Source organism: Lacerta agilis, chromosome 1 (assembly GCF_009819535.1).
Source record: "Lacerta agilis isolate rLacAgi1 chromosome 1, rLacAgi1.pri, whole genome shotgun sequence".
In the NCBI taxonomy this organism is placed as follows: domain Eukaryota; kingdom Metazoa; phylum Chordata; class Lepidosauria; order Squamata; family Lacertidae; genus Lacerta; species Lacerta agilis.
The window spans coordinates 7,539,022-7,562,674 of NC_046312.1; the positions used below are offsets into that span (position 1 = coordinate 7,539,022).

At 41.9% G+C, this 23,653-nt stretch overlaps 1 protein-coding gene across 1 annotated transcript; it reads right to left on the reverse strand.

The window, feature by feature from the left end:
- Positions 1-8,084: 8,084 nt before the first annotated feature.
- Positions 8,085-21,128, reverse strand: LOC117060447 (potassium channel subfamily K member 16-like). The gene is made up of 5 exons (XM_033172685.1): positions 20,934-21,128; positions 18,879-18,999; positions 11,914-12,077; positions 11,246-11,408; positions 8,085-8,233 (listed from the first exon to the last, which is right to left on the reverse strand). Exons 1-5 carry the CDS (start codon positions 21,126-21,128, stop codon positions 8,085-8,087), a joined length of 792 nt encoding a protein of 263 aa, XP_033028576.1.
- Between the last annotated feature and the right edge of the window lie 2,525 nt (positions 21,129-23,653).

Here is a 23,653-nt window from a genome sequence, read left to right on the forward strand (position 1 = left end):
CTTCGCATGTGCCCACACACTCCCAAGTGATCAATACCACCGACCACGTGCTGTTCCAGAGTGTAAACCAAAACAAAAACGCCCAACCCCCAAAGAAATCGCCTGGACGCAAGTTGAGAAATACAGGCTCTAAAGCTAACCCGAAGACACAAAGCAGAGGGAACTGCCGGATTTTGAGCGCTCTGCTTTCCCTCAATTTGGATTTAAAACAAGGACTCTGTAAGTACTGAGCATAATTTGAACCTAAAGTTTTGGAATTTGGTTTACGGGGAGAGATTGAAAGAGGAAGTCCTTCTCTCTCTCTCTGACAGCGGCAAGATCAAAGTAACGTAAAGGAGCTGGAGCCACTTAAGACTTGCTTTAAAGTTTAGCGCTGATTTTACAAACTGTAGAAACCCCTGTTAGGGGCAAGACTGAGGAATATAATTTGATTAAAGCCGTTGATAAGACGGTGAAGGAGAACACTGCGGCGATTGATAGGATTGGAAAAGAGGTTACAGTTCTTAAAAAAGAATCCAAAGAATTTAAAGAAAAAATTAAGACTGTGGAACACAAACTTGAGAGTTTTGATGAAGAAAAAATTCAGAGGCTTGAAAGTCAACAAAGGGATGTGCAGGTGTCTCTCGCCTTCCTTCAATTGAGGGAGAGGGAGACAAACCTAAGATTGAGGAATCTTCCTGAGTTGGAGCAAGATAGCCTGAAGGACTATATAATTCAAGAATTTTCTACATTCTGGCAACTGGAAGAAAGTGATTTGGCTGCATTTATTGTAAAGGCCTATAGATTTGGAGCTAAGGGAAAGAAGAATTCAAAGACTGTGAACGATTGTATGGTGGTGTTTCAGAATAGATATCAGAGAGACCAGATCCTTGATCTTCACTACAAGAATAACCTGGTGGTTCAACAGAAATACGTCATCATTTATAAGGACATCCCACATTACTTCTTGAACCTGAGATATAATTACAACGATTTATCAACTGAATTACGTGCAAGAAAAATCCCCTTCAGCTGGGAATTCCCACAAGGTCTAACTTTTAAGTACAAAGAAAGAAGAGTGAGAATTAGATCACCTGAAGATAAAAAGAAATTTTTGGATAAATACGCTGCAGACTTTAAAGGATCTTCATTGGACCCATCAAGATTGTACCCAGCTGGACTAGGAGGATCTGGATCAGGAGGAGGAGGAGAAGAAGAAGAAGAAAAAGAAGAAGAAGAAGAAGAAGAAGAACCAAAAGGAGCAACAGGAGGCAGTTCAAAGTAATATGGCGTTGAAAGTGTTGACGTGGAATGTTCATGGTTTGAACCAGAGGCCGAAGAGACACAGAGTATACCATGCATTAGAAAGAAAGAATTTCGACTTAATCTGTTTACAGGAGACCCATGTGATCCGGCAACCTTGAAGGATTTTACAGAATAAAAAATTAGGCCAAGAATTTATATCATCGGATAAAGTCAAGAAGAGAGGAGTTGTGATTTATGCAAAAGAGAAATACAACCCAAGACAGCTGTTTAAGGATGAAGAAGGGAGATACATTGCAATTGAAATTAAGGTACAAGGCGATAAATACTTGATTTTGGGAATTTATGCACCAAATGATGGAAAGTCAATCTTTTATAAAAAGATCCATGACATTCTTTTGGACTATTTGGATTATAATATCATTTGCCTCGGAGATTTTAATGGGGCATTTTCCACTTTGATGGACAGGTCTCAAAGGACAAAAATTACAAATGAAGGGAAATTGCCCAAAACTTTCTTCGAAATGGTGGAGAATTTGGACTTGATAGACTCATGGAGATTGAAGAATCCAACTGAAACAGAGGCAACTTATTTTTCAGAACCTCAGATTCATGATCATGGCTAGATTACATATGGATTTCTAGAGTATTGGCACCTAAAATTCAGAAGGCAGAAATCTGCCCCAAGACATGTTCAGACCACAATGCAGTACAATTGGACTTGAAAATTTTCTCCAAGGATTCTTTTAGATGGAGAATGGATGATTCACTGCTGAGAGACCCTAAGGTATTAGAAGAAGCCGCAAAGAAGATGAAAGAGTATTTTCAGATAAATTTGAATACACAAGTAGAAAAAAGGGTCGTATGGGACACAAGCAAGGCGGTGATGAGAGGGTTCCTCATAAGGGAAAGAGCCAAGAAGAAGAAGGAACAAAACATGGAAAAGGAAAGATTGTTGGAGGAAATAAAGTTAAAAGAGAAAAAATTGAGAGGGTACCCGAAAAATCAACAATTGCAGAAAGAAATAAAGTTCTTGCAGTCCCAATATGCTAAATTACTTAATCAAGAGATTGAATGGAAAATTAGACTAATGAAACAAAAAAGTTTTGAATCGGCTAATAAATGTGGTAAATTACTTGCTTGGCAGTTGACACAAAGACAGAAATTGAATACCATCACCAACATAAATGTAAAAGACAAGATTGCGGAGAATCCAGAGGAGATTAGAAAATGTTTTCAGAAATTTTACGAACAATTGTACAAAGAAGAGAAAGTAGAAGACAGACTCATTGAACAGTTCTTGGAAAAGAATGGTTTGCATAAAATCCCAGAAGATAAAACAACAATACTCAACCACCCTATTACAATTCAAGAAATGGAAGATGCAATTAATAAAATGCAAATTGGGAAGGCCCCAGGACCAGATGGATTGACAGCAAAATACTATAAGTCCTTGAAGGATTGGCTAATTCAACCGTTAAAGGAAGTTTGTAATGGACTGTTAGAGGGAGGTAGGGCACCAGACTCATGGAAAGAAGCGTATATCACATTGATATTGAAACCAGATTCAGATAAAACGCAAATGAAGAATTATCGACCAATATCTCTTTTAAATGCAGATTATAAAATTTTTGCAAATGTCTTGGCCACGAGGCTGAAAAGAGTGTTGAAGGAATATATCCACAAAGATCAAGCAGGTTTTTTGCCTGGAAGACATATGAATAGTAATACAAGGAATATTGTGTATATATTGGAAAGACTGGAAAAGAAGATAAATACAAAAGCAGCACTGATGCTTATAGATGCGGAGAAGGCCTTTGATAATATTTCTTGGAGTTTTATGAAGAAGAATTTGGAAAAGATGGAGGTCGGTCAAAGATTTATGAATGGCATAAATGCCATTTATAAAGAACAAAAAGCAAAAATTATAATAAACAATGTGATATCTGAAGAAATTAGAATCGAAAAAGGAACTAGACAAGGGTGCCCTATCTCCCCTCTACTTTTTATAACGGTCCTGGAGGTCCTTCTGAATATGATAAGAACAGAAAAGCAGATAAAAGGAATAAGGGTGGGAGAGAAAGAATATAAATTGAGAGCCTTTGCCGATGACTTAGTTTTATCCCTACAAGAACCGGAAACCAGTGTGCTTAAAGCATTAGAGACAATTGAATTATTTGGACAAGTAGCAGGATTTAAGTTGAATAAAGCAAAGACCAAAGTTCTGACAAAAAATTTAACACCTATGCAGGTACAGAAATTACAAGACCAGAACGGACTTAGCTTTGTCAATAAGGTAAAATATTTGGGAGTGAACTTGACACCTAAGAATCTGAACCTGTTCAAGGATAACTATGAGAAATTGTGGAGTGAGATAAAAAGAGATTTGGACATTTGGACAAGATTGAAATTGTCTTTGATGGGCAGAATAGCAGCTATTAAGATGAATATATTACCAAAGATGTTATTCCTATTTCAAGTACTTCCAATTATAGATAAGTTGGACTGTTTCAGAAGGTTGGAAAAGGACTTATCTAAATTTATCTGGCAGGGGAAGAAAACCAGAATAAAATATAAGATTTTGACAGACTCGAAAGAAAGAGGTGGATTCTCTTTGCCAGATTTAAGAATTTATTTTGAAGCTGCAGCCTTTTGCTGGCTGAAAGAATGGTTTAAGTTGGAAAACACGGATGTACTTGATTTGGAAGGACATGACAGTGTATTTGGCTGGCATGCTTATCTTTGGTATGATAAAGTTAAGGCCCACAAAGCATTTAAGAACCATATTATTAGGAATGCCTTGTATCAGGTTTGTATTCGCAATAAAGATTTATTGGAGAGAAAGACCCCCAGATGGTTGTCACCAGTGGAAGCTAAGGCTTACAAGAGACCTAATATGCCTGCAAAGTGGCCGAAGTATGCTGATAATGGAACAAGAAGGTCAGAGTTTTAAAGTTGGACAGGAAACGAGGCTTTCAATCAGAGAAATCCAAGTTGGAAACTGAACTAATAGAACCGAGTACTAAGAATCTTTCTAGAATGTATAATCTGTTGCTAGAGTGGCATACAAAAGATGAAATGGTTAAATCAGTAATGATTGACTGGGCTAAAGATGTGGGACACAATATAATGTTGGAGGATTGGGAGAGATTGTGGAGGGAAGGTACTAAGTTTACTGCATGTAATGTATTGAAGGAAAACATCATGAAAATGATTTATAGATGGTATTTAACACCAGTGAAATTAGCTAAGATGTATCATGGTATGAGTAATGGATGTTGGAAGTGTAAACAAGTAGAAGGTACCTTCTATCATATGTGGTGGACATGCCCAAAGGTAAAGGACTTCTGGGAGAAATTTTATAATGAACTTTAAAAAGTGTTGAAAAACACATTTACTAAGAAACCAGAGGCCTTTCTGCTGGGCATGACCAATAATGAGATTCCCAACAAAGATAGAATATTTTTTATGTATGCCACAACAGCTGCTAGGATTTTAATTGCTAAAAGATAGAAAACTGAAGAGCTACCAACAGTCGAAGAACGGCAGATGAAGTTGATTGAGTATATGGAACTCGAAGAACTGACCGCGAAACTCCGAGACCAGAGGGAGGAGAAGGTGCAAGAAGACTGGAAGAAATTTAAAGAATATTTGAAACGACGTGAAAAGATAGATATCTGAAATTGAAATCAGAGGACATTATAGGCGATAGCAATAAAAATGTTAGTTTAAAATAGGATATAAGAAGGTAGAATTGTGATTTTGTGTATTTTTGTTAAGAATAAGATTATAGATATAAGATGATAGATAAGGATTAAGATTTGTTGTGAAAGAAGAATTTAAAGTGGTTATAAAGTTACTACAGTATATTTGAAATGAACGCAGAAGAGAGGATGTGAGGAAGTCGCCCAAGTAAGATTATAAATAAGATTAGAATAGATAAATAGATGTTTGATTGTAAGGTTTGTTTTTGTTTTGTTTTGTTTTGTTTTGTTTTGTTTTGTTGGGTTGTTGTGTATTGTATTAGTTTTGTTTTGTGTTTTGTGTTTTGTATGTATTTTTTCTATTTTTTTTAAAAGAGAAATACAGGCTCTAAACCAGGGGTAGGCAACCTCAGGCCTGTGGGCTGGATGCGGTCCAATTGCCTTCTCAATCCAGTCCGCGGACGTTTCGGAATCGGCATGTTTTTACATGAGTAGAATGTGTTCTTTTATGTAAAATGCATCTCTGGCTTATTTGTGGGGCATAGGAATTCGTTCATTTTTTTCCCCAAAATATAGTCCGGCCCATGGTCTGAAAAAGGTTGCTGACTCCTGCTCTAAAGGGACAGGGAAGAATGAAAACAGGAGCTTCCAGAATACTCTCGGGGTCAGGAGAATTTTAAAAAGCAAAAAAAAAAAAAAAGAACCCACAGCAACGCGTGGCCAGGCCAGCTAGTCCGGGGCGTAGCAAGCCTCTGCGCTGCCGGGGGCGGTGGTGGTGCAGAGGCACCCCCCTGGGGGAGGGGCATGACAAATAGATCGCGACGTCGTCGTGATGTCACGACGCACGTGGATGCCACTGAAAGGGGGAATTTCCCCATTTCCGCAGCTTTTTTGTTGCGAAGGGCGGGTGAGCGAGGAGGGGGCGTCATGCCAATGACAAGCGTGACGCCCCCTCCTTGTTGGCCCGCCCCCCGCCGAAAAAAGCTTCCGGCGAGGACGCCATGCTGGGCGGTCGTCGGTCATTTCGGTAGCGAGACGACCCAGGCCAGCCCGGGGGTAGGAGCCCCGCTACCGCACAGCGGGGCTCCGATAAGCCGCGGGAAGAGCGTCCCGCGGCTTGGGCTCTCCAGCGAGCCCGCTATGGCGCTGGGCTCTTCTCCCGATCCCCTTGTAAAAGGGGAAAGGGAGTGAAGGGGAACCCCAGCGCCGGGCTGTGGAGGCAATGCCCCAACCGGTCGGCGATGCGGCGGCTGCCGCCTGCATGAGCGCGTCGTTCTACCTGATCAGGAAAAAAATGAAGAAACACGGAGGCCGTGAGTACGGGATTAATCGGATTTAAATTTGACAATTGGCACTCCGGGAGGGACGTCAAAAAGGAAGCCCGTTCCTCCCCTTTGTTAAACGGAGAAAATAACATTGTTTCCGATGGTGACTGCTGCTGCAGTACTGGATATAAAGTTTCGATGGAGTTTATCTCTGACAAGTGAGACTGATTGAATTCCCTTAAGGGGAACTAAATTGATGGAAATATTTCTTCTTGAAGTTGCTGGAATGTAATCTTTTCACCCTGACTCTGGGGAAAAATGGTGGCGGAAACTTATGGTTTAAGATGGAAAAATACTGAAACTTGATACCCTATGCCTGCTTCCACTATGATTGGTTTCGTTTTTAAACTGGCTTTGGACTCAGAATTGACTCATGAACAAAGGATTATTTTTTTGAAGTTAGAATTGCTAAATCAGAAATTAATTTTGCTGAACCAGGATGTTGAGGAGAAGTTATATTCCACAGGAAAGACTTACGAGACTTTGGTTAATTTGGAAGGAAACCTTGGCAGAGAACTTGAGGGAATCTTTGAGAAACAAAGTACAATGACTATGCAACTCCGAGACGAAGGAAAATCCTGTTGGGGTGAGAGACCCAGGATTAGAAAACAATTTATATCCAATTTCTGGGGTGAGAGCCCAGGAATGATGGGGAGAAGATTTGTGAATCTACAATTAGAAGATGACCGGAATTTTGAAACGGAGATGCTGGAAGGTGATGATCTGTGTACCCTGAAGTACCCTGCAAGGACATTTTTGGACTATGTCTGGACCTGTGGATTTATGGAAAGACAAAGAGAGGACATTCTGGACATTGTTGTTGGAGAGAGATGGAGAAATGTCTGGGGGGAGACCCCGAGATGGCGAAGGGAAATGGTTAGAAAAGGAATAGGGTGAGAATATTTAAAATATAACTGGGATGGCTCACTATGGTACCCTGAAGTCAGTGTGTTAAGATTTTAAGATTTTGAACAAGTGAAGAGATATGTGAATCTCTAATTAGCAGCAGTTTAAGTGATATAAGAAATAAGAGTTGAGTTAAGAAGTAATAGGATGTATTTTGAAGTAAAAGTAAAGATTAAGAAGTTTGTTTAGATTTTTTGTATGATTTGAATTTTTAGAAGTTATTAAAATAAATTAGAATTGGAACCAAAGGAGAGAAAACGGGGGAAGTCACCCCACCTAGATTCGAACAAGAATTTTTTTTGTTTGTTTGTTTTATAAGCAAGAAAAAGAATTATTGGTGTTTTGGGGCGGTGGTTTGTATTTGTCTTTCATTATGTTTTGAATGTTGTGTATGTGTCGTGTTATGTGTTTTGTTGTTCTTTGTTTTGAAAAAAACCAATAAAATCTTTATTTAAAAAAAAAAGACAAGCGTGACGCCCCATCCTTGCTGGCCCGCCCCCCCGCCGAAAAAAGCGGCGGAAAGGGGGAAGAGGGAAGCTTCTCTTTCCCCCCTCCCACCCAGCGGTTTTTTTCGGCGGGGAGTGGGCCAGCGGGGAGGGGGTGTCATGCCAGTGACAAGCGTGATGCCCCCTCCTCGCTGGCCCGCCCCTAGCGCTGAAAAATAGCCGTTGAAAGGGGGGAAAGGCGACATGCCGGCCAAAGTGTCAACCCCCTTCCCTGGAACTCGGGGCGGCCCGCCCATCCCTGCCCCCCCCTTGCTACGCCCCTGCAGCTAGTATTATTATAAAAAGCTCAGCGGAAGTTCTTGAGTATAGCTGATTTTTATGTCAGTCTCCACCAGAATGCAATGATAAATTCTCCTCCAATGGAAATCTAGCAGACTGACTCCTTTTGGGCAGTGTTATCTTCACCGTCTCCTCTTTCTTTGTGGATTCGCAGGTGCCAATAATGCTGATACAATTTGAAACAGCACAGATATCCAGGCCAGACCAAAGGTGATCCAAGCAGCTGCGATCATCCGGTAGCCCCAAAAATAGGGTCGGTCATACTTCCTCCCTGGTGACACAAGAGAAAAGCAGCAATAATGTGTGAGGAGGTGATTTAAAGGACCCGTCAACTCAGTTTATCCAAACCTCAGTAGGTCATGTTCACACCATACATTTAAAACACATTTCTACCATTGAATTGTGGGAAGACAAGCACAGGAAACTGCCAATGTCCTTATTATTGCCTATTCATGATGGTTTGGGCTCATGATGCTGCATTGGACTGCAAAAACTTTGGGGTGGTTGCGCTACCACATTTCCATTCGGTGCACATCCTATAACTTGCTGCTTAATAATAACAATAATAATATTTGTACCCCACCCATCCCCAGCCACTTTGGGAGGCTTCCAGCATATATCAAAACATTATAAACCATACAACATTACGAACTTCCCTATACAGGGCTGCCTTCAGATGTCTTCTAAAGGTTGTGTAGTTCTTTATCTCCGTGACATCTTCCTGGTTCCCTGTAACCTCACTTCTTGCAGTGAGGGACCCACCAGAAGGCCCTCGGAGATGGACCTAAGTGTCTGGGCTGAACAATGGGGGTGGAGTTGCAGTTCCAACCAAGAGAATGGTGCAAAATCACTGTCCAGGAAAATGTACTGAGCATTTTCTTTTCTTTCATGTTTGATGCATCTAGCTCAACCTTCTGCAATGCTAAATCTCAGCTAAAGCATCCATGACAGATGGCCATCCAACCTCTGCTTTAAATCCCCCAGGGAAATGGTCTACCACATCTCATGGGAGTCTGTTCCACTGCTGAACAGATCTGACTGTCACAATTTCCAACCAAATGTTTAGTCAGAATCTTCTTTCTTGTAACATGAAGCCATTGGTTTTAGTCCTACCTGTCAGGGATCTAGCAGGGTCAGACGAATGGGAGTGGTCTGACACAGACAATGAGAGAATACAATCACAGGCAGGACGGGAGTGGGTTGACCCCTTTCCTTCTCAGTCTTACAAAGCTGGCAGAGTAACAGAGACTGAGAGCCAAGGGAGAGACATCTTGATGTTACTAGGCAACCATAAAGGGAAGAGAGTTCAGGGGAATCTTCAGTGGAGAGCAAAAAGGGGGAGTGCCTATGGTCTCCTCACAGCAGGAGGAAGGAGGTGAGAAGGCTATGTAAGGGTCAGAGGAGGAGGGCCACACCTTGTCAACCCTTGTGTTGTCTGAGGAACGGAAACTCAGACTGAGCACCTGATTACCAGAGAATGGCTGGTGTGTGCCGCACTCTTTGTCTTTGACCTGGAAATAAACGTACATAAATCTTCCAGAGGCTTGTTACTCTATACTGGAGCCATCTGACTGCCTGATATCATTACACTACTCTAAAGAGCAAGAGAAAACAAGCATGCTCTTCCATGTGACAGCCCTTGAGATATTTGAAGATGGCTATCATATCTTCTCTCCGTCTCTTCTTTTCCAGGCTAAACATACCCAGCTCCTTCAGCCATTCCTCATAAGGCTTGGTTTCCAGACCCTTGATCATCTTGGCTGCCCTTCTATGCACATGTTCCAGCTTGTCAACATACTTCTTAAATTGTTGTGCCCAGAACTGGACATAGTATTCTAGGTGTGGTCTGCCAAAGGCAGAATAGAGTGGTACTATTACCGTATTTTTTGCTCCATAAGAAGCACCTTTTCCTCTTAAAAGGTAAGGGGAAATGTCTGTGCGTCTTATGAGGCGAATGGTGGTCCCTGGAGCTGAATTGCCATGGGGCCAAAAGCAGATCATGCTTTTTTGAGAGAGAGAGAGAGAGAGAGAAAGGGGTGTTGAAAGGACCCCACTCTCAGCTGCTGATCAGCAAGAGATCAGGAGAGAGATAAGAGTCCCTGGCTCCCTTTCTGCCTGCCCCCTTGCCCAGGCCTCCATTGTTGAATGTGCTGCAAAGGAGTTGGTTTATTCCCCCAGCGACATGTGACTGGCTGATTAGATTATTTGTCTGGAAACTGTAGAAAAGGCTCCCTTTCCTTAAGAAACTGCAGAAATGTGAGTTGAACCCATAAAAATGGGGCTTTTCCTCTTTGCTTTTCCCCCTTTGCAAAAGCTTTGTTATTCCCCCTTTGTAAAAAAAAAAAAAAAAAAAGCTGCACAAATCTGAGCTGATCCTCAAAAAAACAGGGCTTTTCCCTTTGCAAAAAAAGCTGCACAGATTTGAGCTGATTCTCAAAAAAACAGGGCTTTTAGAGGAGAAAACCCAGAAAAATATTTTTTCCCTTGTTTCCTCCTCTAAAAACAAGGTGTGCCCTATGGTCCGGTGCGCCCTATGGAGCGAAAAATATGGTACTTCCCTTGATCTGGACACTATACTTCTATTGATGCAGCTGAGAATAGCGTTAGCTTTTGCTTTTTCTTTCCTGCTGCTGCATCACATGGTTGACTCATGTTAAGACTATGGTCCACCAAGACCCCTAGATCCTTTTACATGTACTTACATGTACTGTCCCCCATCCTATATTTGTGCAGCTGGTTCTTCCTGACTAAGTGCAGAACCTGACATTTGTCCCTATTGAAATGCATTTTGTTAGCTTGTGCCCAGTTCTCCAATCTGCGATGGTCATTTTGAATTGTGATTCTTCCTTCTGTGACATTAGCTACCCCTCTGAGTTTGGTGTCATCTGGACATATGAGAAGCATCCCCTCAATTCATTCATCCAAGCATTTATAAAGAAGCTGAACAACAACTGGCCCAGAAGACAACCCGGTGGCACGCAACTTGCCACTTTTTTTCCAGGATGTTGAGGAACCGTTGATGACTACTCTTTGGGATGGCTTCTGTAAATCCAGAACTGTTACTGGAAAATAGGGATACTTGGAGGGTTTGTATTTGAGAAACTTAAGATATGGTTTGGGTTCTAATCATTGCAAACCATCATTTTGTATGAAACTTGAACTGAGCTTTCATATTCTTCAGTAGAACAGATAGGTTGGCACCAGTACCTTGAGGCCACAAATGACTTAGCTTTATCTGTACAACCAGTTAGCCCACAATATCAAAGTATTTTGAAAACCTTACCTATTAGATAGTCTCCAAAACCAATGGTGGTGAGTGTAATAAATGTATAATAGACAGATTCTTGATAAGTCCAGGCCTCCACCCATTTAAAGAGGAACGATGGCAAAATAACAAACATTATAACTCCCAGAAGCATGAACAATAACATGTATCTTGGTGATTTCTGAAAGATAAAGCAAGAAAAGAAAAGAAAAGAAAAAAGGCAGGTTTGATGCAACAGAGCTCAGTTCTCTTGATCTACAGCCATGCACTGTGATTTTAGGCTGCATTAACAGATAAATAATAATAATTCCACCCTAGTCAAACTTCATCTGGAGTCACAATTTATGGTGGTCGAGCTCTATGGTGGTTTCTCTCATTCCAATTTGAAGGCAGAGCAAGAGTTTACCTTCCTTAGAGGGCATAATGCACATGTCTAATTTATTCTTGTCTTTCTCTTCTTATAGAGGCATCTAATCATATATGTATATGCAATATAACAGATAGAGGAAGAGCCCTGCTGGATCAGGCAAGGGCCCATCTAGTTGAGGATCCTTTTCTCATTGAAGCTGACCAGATGCCCACAGGAAACCTGCAAAAAGAACCTGAGTGTAGCAGCAGTCTATGTTGACCTCAGTCTTGTGACTGGTAAGATTAGAAATCATCTCCAGATAAAGTAACTGAATTACCTTATTTCCTTTCCCACACAATATCTTTGCACAGCATTGGAAGAGTCTTGAGACTAAAAAGCCAATATAGTTCAAGCAGATGAGGCAGAAGGGGACTCCAAAGAGAGCAAAAATAACACAAAAGATCTGACCTTCTTTCGTTCGGGGACTGATATGTCCATAGCCTGTTGAAAGAGTAAGAAAGGGTTGCAAAGGGCGTCAACAACTGTCAATTTGCCAATTGCCTAGAGACGTTACAGAGTAGGGTCCCTACAAAGGGTTGTTTCTAGTGGAGAGCTCCTTGTGCACGGAGCCTGACTGCTTCTTCCTTTCCTCTCTGCTGTACAACAGCCAAATCTGTTCCAAAGGATCCCCATACCCTCTGGAACAGGCTTTGAGGGTGCTAAGAGGTGTGCAGTGAAGAGAAGAGGGATAAGTTTCATTTTGCAAGGAGAAATCTGTGCATGACCAAAACAGCAGCCTTGAATACAGCCCAATGTATTTTATGTACTGCACTTATTGACTTCCTTTGTGCCAATGCGCTTGGTGTTAGGATAATTATGTGGAAGCTTCAAGTGTCTCCCTCCTGTTCCTTGGACCGGACAGGCCCACTGTGGAAGAACTGACCTGAGATGCAATGAAAGAGGCCAAGTGTGCAGGTATGACTTTGGAGACCTTGTGAAACAATGGGTGAAATGGAGACTCATCATGGCAACCCTTTAAAAACAAAAACAAAATTGATAATATGTTTGTCATGAAAATCTGGCGGCCACTGCATTTTCATGACAATGAAAACAAATGTAGCTTGACCTCCAGCGAAGAGAGTAGAGTTCCTCCATTTGTAACCATCATGGCTAAAATAAATTGCAATTCCCAAGCCCCTAAAGACTTTAAGAATGCTCTAGGGATTTGATTTCACTCAATTCCAGTGTGACATGACCTGGCCTGTGAATTGGAACATGCTTAACATTCAGATTTTTCAGTTCTTCAAAATTTTTGATACAGTTATTGGATTAAAAAATGAATTACAGACTTCCGGCGAGGTCGCCATCGCGGGCGGTCGCTGGGTTGCCTCGGCTGCGAGGCCACCCAGTCTAGCCCGGGGGTTGGAGCCCCGCCACCGCTACGCGGGGCTCCGGTGAGGCCGGGAAGAGCGTCCCGTGCCTCGGGCTCCCCGGCGGGCCCGCTAGGCTACGCACCCTTCCCTCGCTCCTCCTGTAAAGGGGGAGTGGGGGTGAAGGGAATGCGGAGCCGGGCCATTAGGGGAAATGCCCCAACTGGGCGGAAAAGCGGCGAGAACTGGCCGTGGTGAGCGAGACGTTCTCCCTGAGAGATGAAAGAAAAAGAAGCTGGAGGTCGTAAGTACTTGATTGGACTTACTGCTGAGTTTAAAGACTTAACGACTTAACGACCCTGGAGGCTTTAGATAAAGGAGTCTGCCTGTCTCCCTTCGGAGGCGAGAAAAATAACAGATTGTGATACTGTTGCTATCGGATGGATATATTGTTAAGACTTTTTGAGGAGTGAGACTTTATAGATCTCCCTTGGGGGAGGAAGAGGATGGAAAATATCCCGGTTGAAAGTGTTGGTCTTTGCGCTCCGGTTTCAGAGAAAAATGGCTGCGAAGACTCTGAATCGAAGTGGAAAATTACTGCTATATGATGAACAACACTGAAATAGAAACTGAAATCTGATACCTATGCCCGTCCTCACCATGTTGGGCTTTGTTCTTGAAACTGTTTTGGACTTTGAACTAACTGATGAAGAAAGGATTATTATATTGAAACTGGAACTGATTAATCGGAAATTGAAGGTTTTGAGTGGGGATTTGAAGGAAAATTTATTTCCCACAGAGGAGACCTTCCAGACACTCGATACTATGGAAGAAAATTTGGGCAAAGAGCTGATGGAGCTGATTGAAAAATTGAGCGAGCTGGCATGGCGATCCCCGGAAAAAGAAGCGTTCCTCGGTGGTGGCAGTCCGAGGACGGCAAGGAATATTATATCCAGCCCCCGAGGTGTGAGCTCGGGAGCGATGGTCAAGAAATTAAGATATCTACAAATAGAAGAATGCAGCATTGAATGGGAGAAGCCGAGAGACGAACAGTGTATCCTGATGCTCGATGCAAGGATGGTTGGGGAAGGTGTCTGGTTTTGTGTCTGGTCCTGTGGATGTATAAGAAAAGAGGACAATCTGAGGAGCGGTTCCGGTGAAAGATGGAGAAGGACATGGGACAGAGGGGGGATAGGGTGAACTATATTAAGTATAAAATATAAATGCTTTGTTATGGTAATCTGAAATCGGAGGGTTAAGACATTAAGTTTTATTTTAATTTTTAATAAGAAAAGGGATATTTTGAAACTTTTTGATATTAGCAGCAGTTCAAGGGAAGAAGAATAGTTTAGATTTAATATAAGATTAATTTGTTAAGATCCAAAGAATTGTTATTAAGATTGTTGTTTAAGGTTTGAATTTTATTAAGTGAATAAAATTTTTAGAGAAAGGAAGTTATTAAAGCAGAATATGGATATAAAACCGAAGGAGAGAGGGTGGGGGAAGTCAATTGTCAAGATTTGGAACTAGGATATTTTCTTAAGTGTATAAACAAGAAGAATTGTATTTGTGTTTGTATTTGATTTATATATGTAGGTGTGGGTGTGGGTGTATGTTTGTTATGAAAATACCAATAAATTCTTATTTAAAAAAAAATGAATTACAAAAAACTTATTTATTTTGGGATAAATTTAGAAATGTATTTGATGATATGTCTTTGGTGATGAAATAGGGCATGCAAGGAGCGTCTTAGATAGAGGAACCACCATCGTGCCCAGAGGCATTAATTAAGAGGCTGACAAACAAAGCAAAAAGCTTATCTTAAATTATCGATGATCAATAACATTTACCAAGGGATGAGGATAATCTGGTTAGCTTAAAATCTTCATCTTATATTACTTTTAACTCTCCATCCCATCTGTGTGGTGCTGTTTATAAAAGTGAGATTGAATCCATTAGCATGGGAATAATAATAATATAATTATAATTTATTATTTATGTGTCGCCCATCTAACTGGGTTGCCCCAGCCACTCTGGGAGTCTTCCCCTGTACTGCAGAAACAATACTTCGGTGTTGTCAGGATTCAACCTCAAACCATTGGAATGGAATGCACTGTTTACTGAAAGGGACAGACACAAGTTTTCAAAGCAGGGTCTGCTAAGGGAGAGATGAACAGAACTCAATATGGCAAAGACACACCATTGATTGTTAGTATCATCCCACAATTATTGGATGAGCAATTGCAAGAGCTCAGAGATGAGATGCACAGAATGGTGAATGAAAATGCATCAGACAAAGCCTAGGCTAAAGAATTCACAGGACCTTTGGAGGGAAATACTGATCAACATATGTGTCTTCTCTTGTTCCTCTAGCACTTGTGTTATGTCCTCCAAACTGTCACTTTTACTCTCTAGTCCACTTTTCTGTAAAAACAAATTCAGTCCTTCCACCCTCTGTCCCATGCATTCAACATCTCAGATATCTGCTGCAATCTGTTTTTGAAATTCCACTGACCAAATTCCCTTAGCCATATGTAATGAATCGGATCTAAGTTAAGGGATGTTCAGAAACCCACGGTGTTTTATGAGTTAATGGGCACCCCAGTTTGAGTGGCAGATATCCCATGGGAGGCGGGACATTCCGCTCTTTAAAAGGAGGGAGCAGCCGTTAGAGAGAGGGGAGTGGTGACTGGAAGAAGGAGGGTGTGGGGCCAGGATAGTGGTGGGTAGGTTAGGATAGGTTAGGATCGTTGAAGATGTGTATATGATGCTGAAAGAAAGAGTTTTCTCTGTTATGAAACTAAGCTTATAAACCATTACTGAAACCGTTATGTTCTGAAAGAAATAAAGACTTCTTATTGTTGAGCTAAGAAAATAGCGTCATTCATTTGGTCCAGCGAGCTATGTATGTTCATGAGGAGGTGAACTCAGGGAAAGGACAAAACTGACCTGCAGGGTGATAGTTTGTGTCTTGGAGTTCCCTCAGGAGGGGCTAGTGGGCGGAAACCCTGGTATTGCCACAGAGTTGCTAAGAGGGCTTAGCTAACTGATATAGTGAGGGATCTAATGAAAGAGAGACCCCAAACTGTAGGCAAATAAGAGTTTAATCCCTGAAGCCCAGAGCAGAGGATATAACCGGCCACGGCCACTGGACAGGAAAACTCCCGTTACTAAGGGATCCCCAGTTTATAAATAAAAGGGGACTGGCATAACAGACGGACCTCAGAGGGACAGGTGGGGTGGATTGAAATTGACCCAGAACACCTGATCAGAAATTCACTTAGTAACAAGGGGAGAGTGTGAAGTGGAGGTTCGTCGCACCATATTCAAGGTCGAAAAACAACTTCCCAGTCGAAACAAATTATTGCATTGCTGCGTACGGCGCCATTTTTACATTGTTCTTTGCCAATCCTTTCGAGACCTCCAGAGAGAAGGGATATAGATTTTCAAAGTCAATTCTAGTCCAAATAAACCTCAAATTCAGCTCCTCTTTTACAAAAGAAACAGTTTTTAAAGTCCCTTCCAAACCAAATTTTGAAGACCTTTTTTTCCTTAATGCAATTGGTACTTACAAAGTCCAAATAGAGCAAAGTTGACGGAAGAATGAAGCACTCTGTTCTGCCGGCAATCGCTGCTTTGCGCGGCCAGGATAGTGCTGGATCCACAGCGCCGCGCCTACAACCCCGCTCGCTCCAGCAGCCCTTACTAGGGCTTACCAGAGAGTAGAGGAGGCACGCTTGGGCACCCGCCGGATCACCATGTCTTCAGGACACCCCTCCTGAAGTTTTTAGGGGGTTCGCAGTGCAGTTGCGACACCCCATTCCTGACAGCGCAGGAGTCTCTCAAAGCTGAGAGATCTCCCTGCCAGTCGGAATGGCGCTTCACTGGAAGTCCTTCAATTTGTTGTTTTGAATCCCAATTCTTCCTTCTGCAACATTAGCTACCCCTCCCACTTTGGTATCATCTGCAAATTTGATGAGCATCCTCTTAATTCATTCATCCAAGTCATTTATAAAGACAAAACCCTATGGCACCCCACTTGTCACTTTTTTGCAGGGTGTCGAGGAACCATTAATGAGTACTCTTTGGGTTTGGTCGGTCAACCTGCTACAAATCCACCTAACGCTTACCTTGCTCAACCCACATTTTACCTGCTTCCTCTTGAGAAAACCAGGGAGTACTTTGTCAAAAGCCTGACCACAATCAAGACACACTATGTCCACAGCAATTCCCTAATCAATGAAGTTTGTAATTTCATCAAAAAAAAAATGAGAACGGTCTGACATCACTTATTTTTGAGAAACTAATGCTGGGTCTTAGTAATCACAGCATCCTTTTTTAAGTGAAGGAAACAAGATTGGAAGATATGGAATGGAGTACGAATTAATGACTATACAACAAGTAAATAATTGTGAATTATTAATCTAATCAGGGATGTTGGAATTTCTTGGAGATAAAGTCGTCATACTGGGCTGGAGGAAGAATGTTCTTGACATTTAGCGATAATAACGATTGAAGGGCCCCTTTTGGACATTTTGTGCAGAAAAGAAAATCAATGAACTGAGATGTCTGGGACTGAAGATTGGGGAAACACCACCTAGCTAAACTACAGGTGGTTACAATCCTAGAATGAATATTTGGAATATTCTGAATAATCTTTATATACAATATTGACCTATTTCTCTTATGTCTCTTTTCGTTTTTATTTTTTATGATCTTTAGCTTCTGTATTTTTCTGCTAACTCTACCCTTGTTAATGTTTTATATATATATATCCTCTGTTCTGTGTTAATGAGGATATTCACAGGAAGGTAATGGATGGCTGATGAAGGACCCTTGAAGGGGAGATCTCTCAGGGTGGGAGGATGGGAGAAGAAAGGGAGGGTCACAGGTGAGAGCTGGGAGGGATAAGGGTTAAGATCTACCTCTGATAAAAGCTCTGTATCCTTTCTCCCTTATTCCCACCTCCTTCCTTCCTTCCTTTTTCTGTTTCCTCTTTTCTTTTTTCTTTATATTAGTTGGTTGGTTTTTGCATTTTATGTTGAAAAGTTTCAATAAAAAGCAGCATGTTCCATGCATCTGTAAGGACCAGACTGAGTTGTTTTCAGCTGAGGTCCTATGAAGATTTTTCTAAGCACCCAGAATAATCTGAAAACCAATTAGAAAACTAATATTATCTACCGATCCAAATTTGCAAGTGGACGGAGCCAAGAAATGAAGTCTCCTGGGATACCTCAAATTCAAAGACTGAGAAACAGATAAGCCCTGCAGCTGTATATGGCCTGCACTCAAAGTACAGACTAGTTTATCCCTAGCACACTTGAATAAACTGTTTGTGCTCCACACCTGAAAGCTTCACCAGAGCTTCCCAAACTGTGTGTTGTGACACGTTAGTGTGTCGGCTGCAGTGTGTAGGTGTGTCGTGCAAATGCTGGAAAGGGGTTAGTTTAACCACCAGTTTGCTAGTAAAACTGAATTACCATGTCACAAATTGATGCATATATAAAAAGAGTGTCACCAGCATGAAGAGTTTTGAAAGCACTGGATTAAACAATTTTAATAAGGAAGGTTCTCCCACTCATTCAGTGCATGGTTCTCTGCATTGAAGGCATTGGGAGACTGGCATGTTGTCAGTTGCACCTTGTGGGATTTGAACTCGTTTCCTAGCCCAACTGCTTTCCACAGGGTAGTTTTAATAATGGGTTGGCCCCAGAAGAGTGGGGAATAAATAACTAATCAGGGAATGGTCTTGTAGGGCATATAATAAATGAACTATTTATTTAGCCAGAAAGGGGAAGACAAAGATGAGATGTGAAGGATGATGAAGGAGCAAAAGCAAAGCCTTAACAGCTTAACACAATTTATCTAAGCGAGAGAAGTTGAATGCCCTGCATATTATATTTGGGGAGAAGACAGAAACAAATGACAGTACCTATTGTGGATAACACAGTTCCCACGAAGTAGAAAGAATTAACGAAATCCCAGCTGCTCTCTACATTTTCTGCATGGGTTTCTATTGGATATATTCCCATCTGAAGATATTCTACCAGTTTCTGCAATTGAAGGCAAGACTCAGTTTGAATATTCCAATAATAAGAATAACCCCTCCTCTGATTATAACCAGATACCACAAACCAAATCACGATGCATTCAGAAGGGAAGTGCTTCTGGATCAGTCCAGCACATTCTTCCCCCAGTGGCCAGCCCAGTCCTAATGGGAAGCCCACAAACAACACAACAGCCCTCCCCTCACTTGTCACCCTCAGTAACTGGTAGGCATAGGACTTATGCACACTTAACTTTTTCTCCACTCTTTCCAGGCAAAGGCCCACACTCCAAGGGGTGCTTGTTGTGGTTTGCACCAAGCTTTCCCAGTGAAAACTGTGGTCTATGTTTGAGTTGTTGAGAGTGATGCAGCGGTTTCTCTCTCAAAGCTTAATGATAAAGTAGACTCCTTACACAAGACTTGAAGACGAGTCTTGACTTCTCAGGATGGCAACCAGGGCTCTTTATTCAGCCAGAAATCTCTGGAACTCAATTCTGGCACCTCTCAAGTAAGTGCCTTTGCCATTATAGGAGAAGGAAGGAGGTGTTCGTGGTGAGTTCCGGGAACTCCCAGAACCTCTTTTCCTAGAAAAATAGCACTGATGGCAACCGTATAACAAGCTGCATTGTTTAAATATCAAGTTCAATACAATGTGTTTCTCTCCCTTGAGCCCAAGAGAGGGTTTGGTCTTCTTGCTCCAAAAGCATACACTTTAGTTGCAATGCATAAATCATTACCCCTTGGCTTGCCTGTCGCCATAAATACTTCTGGACAGAGTCAGCTTAGAGTATTCTCTCTCCCTTATTCTCAGTCAACAAAACAACGGTGGTGAGACGACCCCATCTCCCACCCTCTGTTCCAAGGCACAAACACACTTTTCAAGGTAGTTAACCAGGCAATAATTCAGCTTTTCTGTGACCTTGAACAGTCACCTGTTTTGCAGCTGCTACATGATGTATATTCTCTTTGATCCAATTTATTTTTATAAAATTCGTGTCCCAACCATAGCTGTCAACTTTTCCCTTTTCTTGCGAGGAATCCTATTCGGAACAAGGGAATTTCCCTTTAAAAAGGGGATAAGTTGACAGCTATGGTCCCAACAAATGCAGTACAGTTGTACCCTGGTTCTTGAATGTCTTGGTACTCTGACATTTTGGCTCCCGAATGCAACAAACTCAGAAGTGAGTGTTCCCGTTTGCAAATGTTTTTCATAAGCTGAACCTCTGACGTGGCTTCCGTGGCTTCCGATTGAGTGCAGGATGCTCCTGCAGCCAATCGAAAGCCACGCCTTTGTTTTTGAACCATTTGGGGTGTCAACAGACTACCGGAACAGATTAAGTTCCACAACCAAGGTTCGAATGTACAAATATTAACAAAAACCCGCTCTTTATAGCTGAATTTGAGAAAACATAAATTTGGGTTTTCCGTGGCAATGGTTCAGCTTTTCTGTGACCTTGATTGGAGTCACCTCTTTTGTAGCTGCTACATGACGTATGTTCTCCTTTTCCCTAATTTATTCTTTGCAAAATACATTTCCCAACAAATACAGTACAAATACTAACAAAAACCTGCTCTTTATACCTGAATCAGAGCAAACATCAATTTGCGTTTTCAATGGATTGCCATTAACAAGCTGGTTTTCACGAAGAAAGCCCCAGAGCAACGAAATGGTGCTCAGACACGGAGCTTTAAATCATTGCCATGCCTGGAAAGAGTGGAGGGAAGCTCAGTGTGGATAAGCCCATGCTGCCTCCAACAGTGTTGGCAGAACACAGCCATAATGGCTAGTAGCCATTCATTGTCTTATGGCTCTATGCTGACCATTAATTCAGTCCCCACCTCCTAAACTGTATTCCCCCCCCCATATATATTTTCGGACCTCTCAATGTCTGGTGTCATGCCACTGTCATCCCTTTCAGTCTTGATGAAGTAATGCCTTACCGCTAAGAATGACTCCACCTCTGCTGGCGTGAGTTTGGTGTAGTTCAAAAAAAAATCCTCTTTCAGGTGAAACATTCCATCTTGCAGTTTTTGGTGGTTCTCCTTTTCCAGAATCTCGAAGACGAGAGCACCCATCACCACGTAAGTCACGAAGCCAGCCAGCAGTATGGTGCCCTGTAAACTGTTGAAACGCATGTTGTCCTGGGTGGGAATGAGAGCCAAGGAAGAAGCAGACACAAGAGTTTAGCAAGCAAGTCCTTATTTGTCTTGACCCAGACTCAAGAGTACAGCCTCATAGCTGGGCAATCTCCATAGCTGGACCCAAGCTAACCAAATGAATTTCAACAGGGACAAATGTAAGGTTCTTCACTTAGGCAGGAAGAACCAGATGCACAAATAGAAGATGGCTTACTAACAGTACAAGTGAAAAGGATCCAGGGGTCTTGGTGGACCACAAGCTGAATATGAGTCAACCGTGTGTTATTAATAACACAAGATTTATCTAAATTAGCATTACTGTATTAACATCAACGTTATGTATCCTGACTTATCAGTGGATATCGACAGATGGTAGTCATTGAACCTTGACTCTGTGGGGGAAAGTCAATGCTCTTAAACTGAACATAATACCTAGTTTATATCTGGAGAAAAATTCCAATACACATACTGAGCAAATACTTTCACAATATTAAATCTTTGTTTTAAAAAAAAATGCATTTGGGGCTCTTTAGTTCCAAGAATATCTATTCAAAAAAATGCAAATATTGATAAAGGAAGGAGGATTTAGGATCCCAGATTTAGAAGTGTATCACCAAGCATATTTACTGTCAGGTATACAATTCTGGAGACCCACCACTGAAAATAACTGTCCAAATTGGGGTACCTTGGAATATTCCTATGTAGCACTACAAGATACATGGGTGGCACTCGGGTCTAAATACATTAATATTCAAGATACTATTGAAAAAATAACATTAGTTCGAATGATAGGGCATCACATGTTCAAAAAAATATAAATTTGACCTTTTCTCCCATGACAAAATGACTTTGTGGGGAAACACGTCTTTAAAAATCGGGAAATACTGTAATAGGTTAAGATCTGGTGAATTACAATAACAAAAGTATAGAGTTTTGGGTTTTTCCCACCCCATCCCCCCTTTACTTTGTCCCCAAAATGTCTCTAGAATATGAGGAAGCTCCGAGGACAAAACCATATGTGAATATGTTGCTAGAAAAACTGGGGGGGGGGGATGCGCTTCATGTCGAATAGGTTTCTAAAAGGATTATATTGACTCTGGAAGAAACAACTGCATCAATGACTCTCGGGGAAAGTTGTTCAGAGTGTTAGGAACATTGCATGTCCAACACATTTTCCCATTCCGGGTTTGGTTTGGTATTTTTTAAGAAATGCAGTTCATTGTGAAACATGAAGGGAGATGTGATATATTCCTCTGGAGGAGACTCTTGAGAGTCCCATGGACTGCAAGAAGACCAAACCTATCCATTCTCAAGGAAATCGGCCCTGAGTGCTCACTAGAAGGACAGATCCTGAAGTTGAGGCTCCAGTACTTTGGCCACCTCATGAGAAGAGAAGACTCCCTAGAAAAGACCCTGATGTTGGGAAAGATGGAGGGCACAAGGAGAAGGGGACAACAGAGGATGAGATGGTTGGACAGTGTTCTCGAAGCTACTAACATGAGTTTGGCCAAACTGCGAGAGGCAGTGAAGGATAGGCGTGCCTGGCGTGCTCTGGTCCATGGGGTCACGAAGAGTCGGACACGACTGAACGACTGAACAACAACAACAACAACAACAACAACAACAACAACACAGGGTTAAACTGTTAAACTGCTCTGGTCACATGACATGCTATAATCTGGGTGTGCCTATAAATGGGTTTCTGTTGCTTTCAGGAGTTGGGGCGTGTTTTTTCCTTTCTCTTATGTTCTGCAGTACTGGGAGCAAGCATGCCTTTGCTCTCTCCCAGGAGTTGTAATGTTTCTGTAAATAAATGCTTCTAACTGAGATAAGAAAGAAGGCAGCTGCAGAGAGATTTATTGTGAATGCCTTACACAACAGACCTGCTTCTTGCTGCGTGAGTAGAGTCTTTGAAGTCATTCTCTGCTAACAGCCCAGGAAACTGGGGGAAGAAACTGGCACAGCTGAAGCGTGCTGGCTTTTTTGCTGATTTAAAGTGGACTACCCAGTTTGCTGGACAGGAGAAAACCAGCAGACTTTGTCATGGTGGAGCTAGTGTGTTTTCCCACATCCATAACCAGCCCAGGGGTCATTTGGAGGAGGGAATTGAAAGGAGGGGAGAGGTCCTTGCTTGGCTTCTCACTCACCCTGACAGGGTCCTTAGAGTCCAATTCTTAAATTATCCACTTCATCAACTCCCAGTATCTGATGGGAGAGTCTCAGTGGTTCCCTTTCACTGGGTAGCTATTTGGGAGGAGCAGTTTGGCACCCTCCCATGGGCTCTATGAGATCATGGGTACATTACCCTCTTTTGCTTACCTGGTGCTCTGTGAGGTCACCCCCTCTGTACCTGCTGGCAGCCACCAGGTCTGAGAGGCTGGTAGGAAGATCAGCCCACAATATTTTAGAAATGTACAGGGAGCAAGCTTGATCTATTCTTACGTCGAGCAATGGGAATGCTCATCAGATTTGAAGATGGCACCAAACTGGGAGGGTAGCTAGTGCCGCAGAGGAAAGAATCA

What these genes read in the sequence shown, in the direction of transcription:
- LOC117060447 (XM_033172685.1), bottom strand. Translation starts at nt 21,128, where the DNA reads ATGCGTTTCAACAGTTTACAGGGCACCATACTGCTGGCTGGCTTCGTG. An exon ending in AGGTGGAGTCATTCTTAGCG is followed by an intron (nt 19,000 to 20,933) that starts GTAAGGCATTAC and finishes CTTCAATTGCAG; the next exon opens with AAACTGGTAGAATATCTTCA. An exon ending in AACTGTGTTATCCACAATAG is followed by an intron (nt 12,078 to 18,878) that starts GTACTGTCATTT and finishes CTCTTTCAACAG; the next exon opens with GCTATGGACATATCAGTCCC.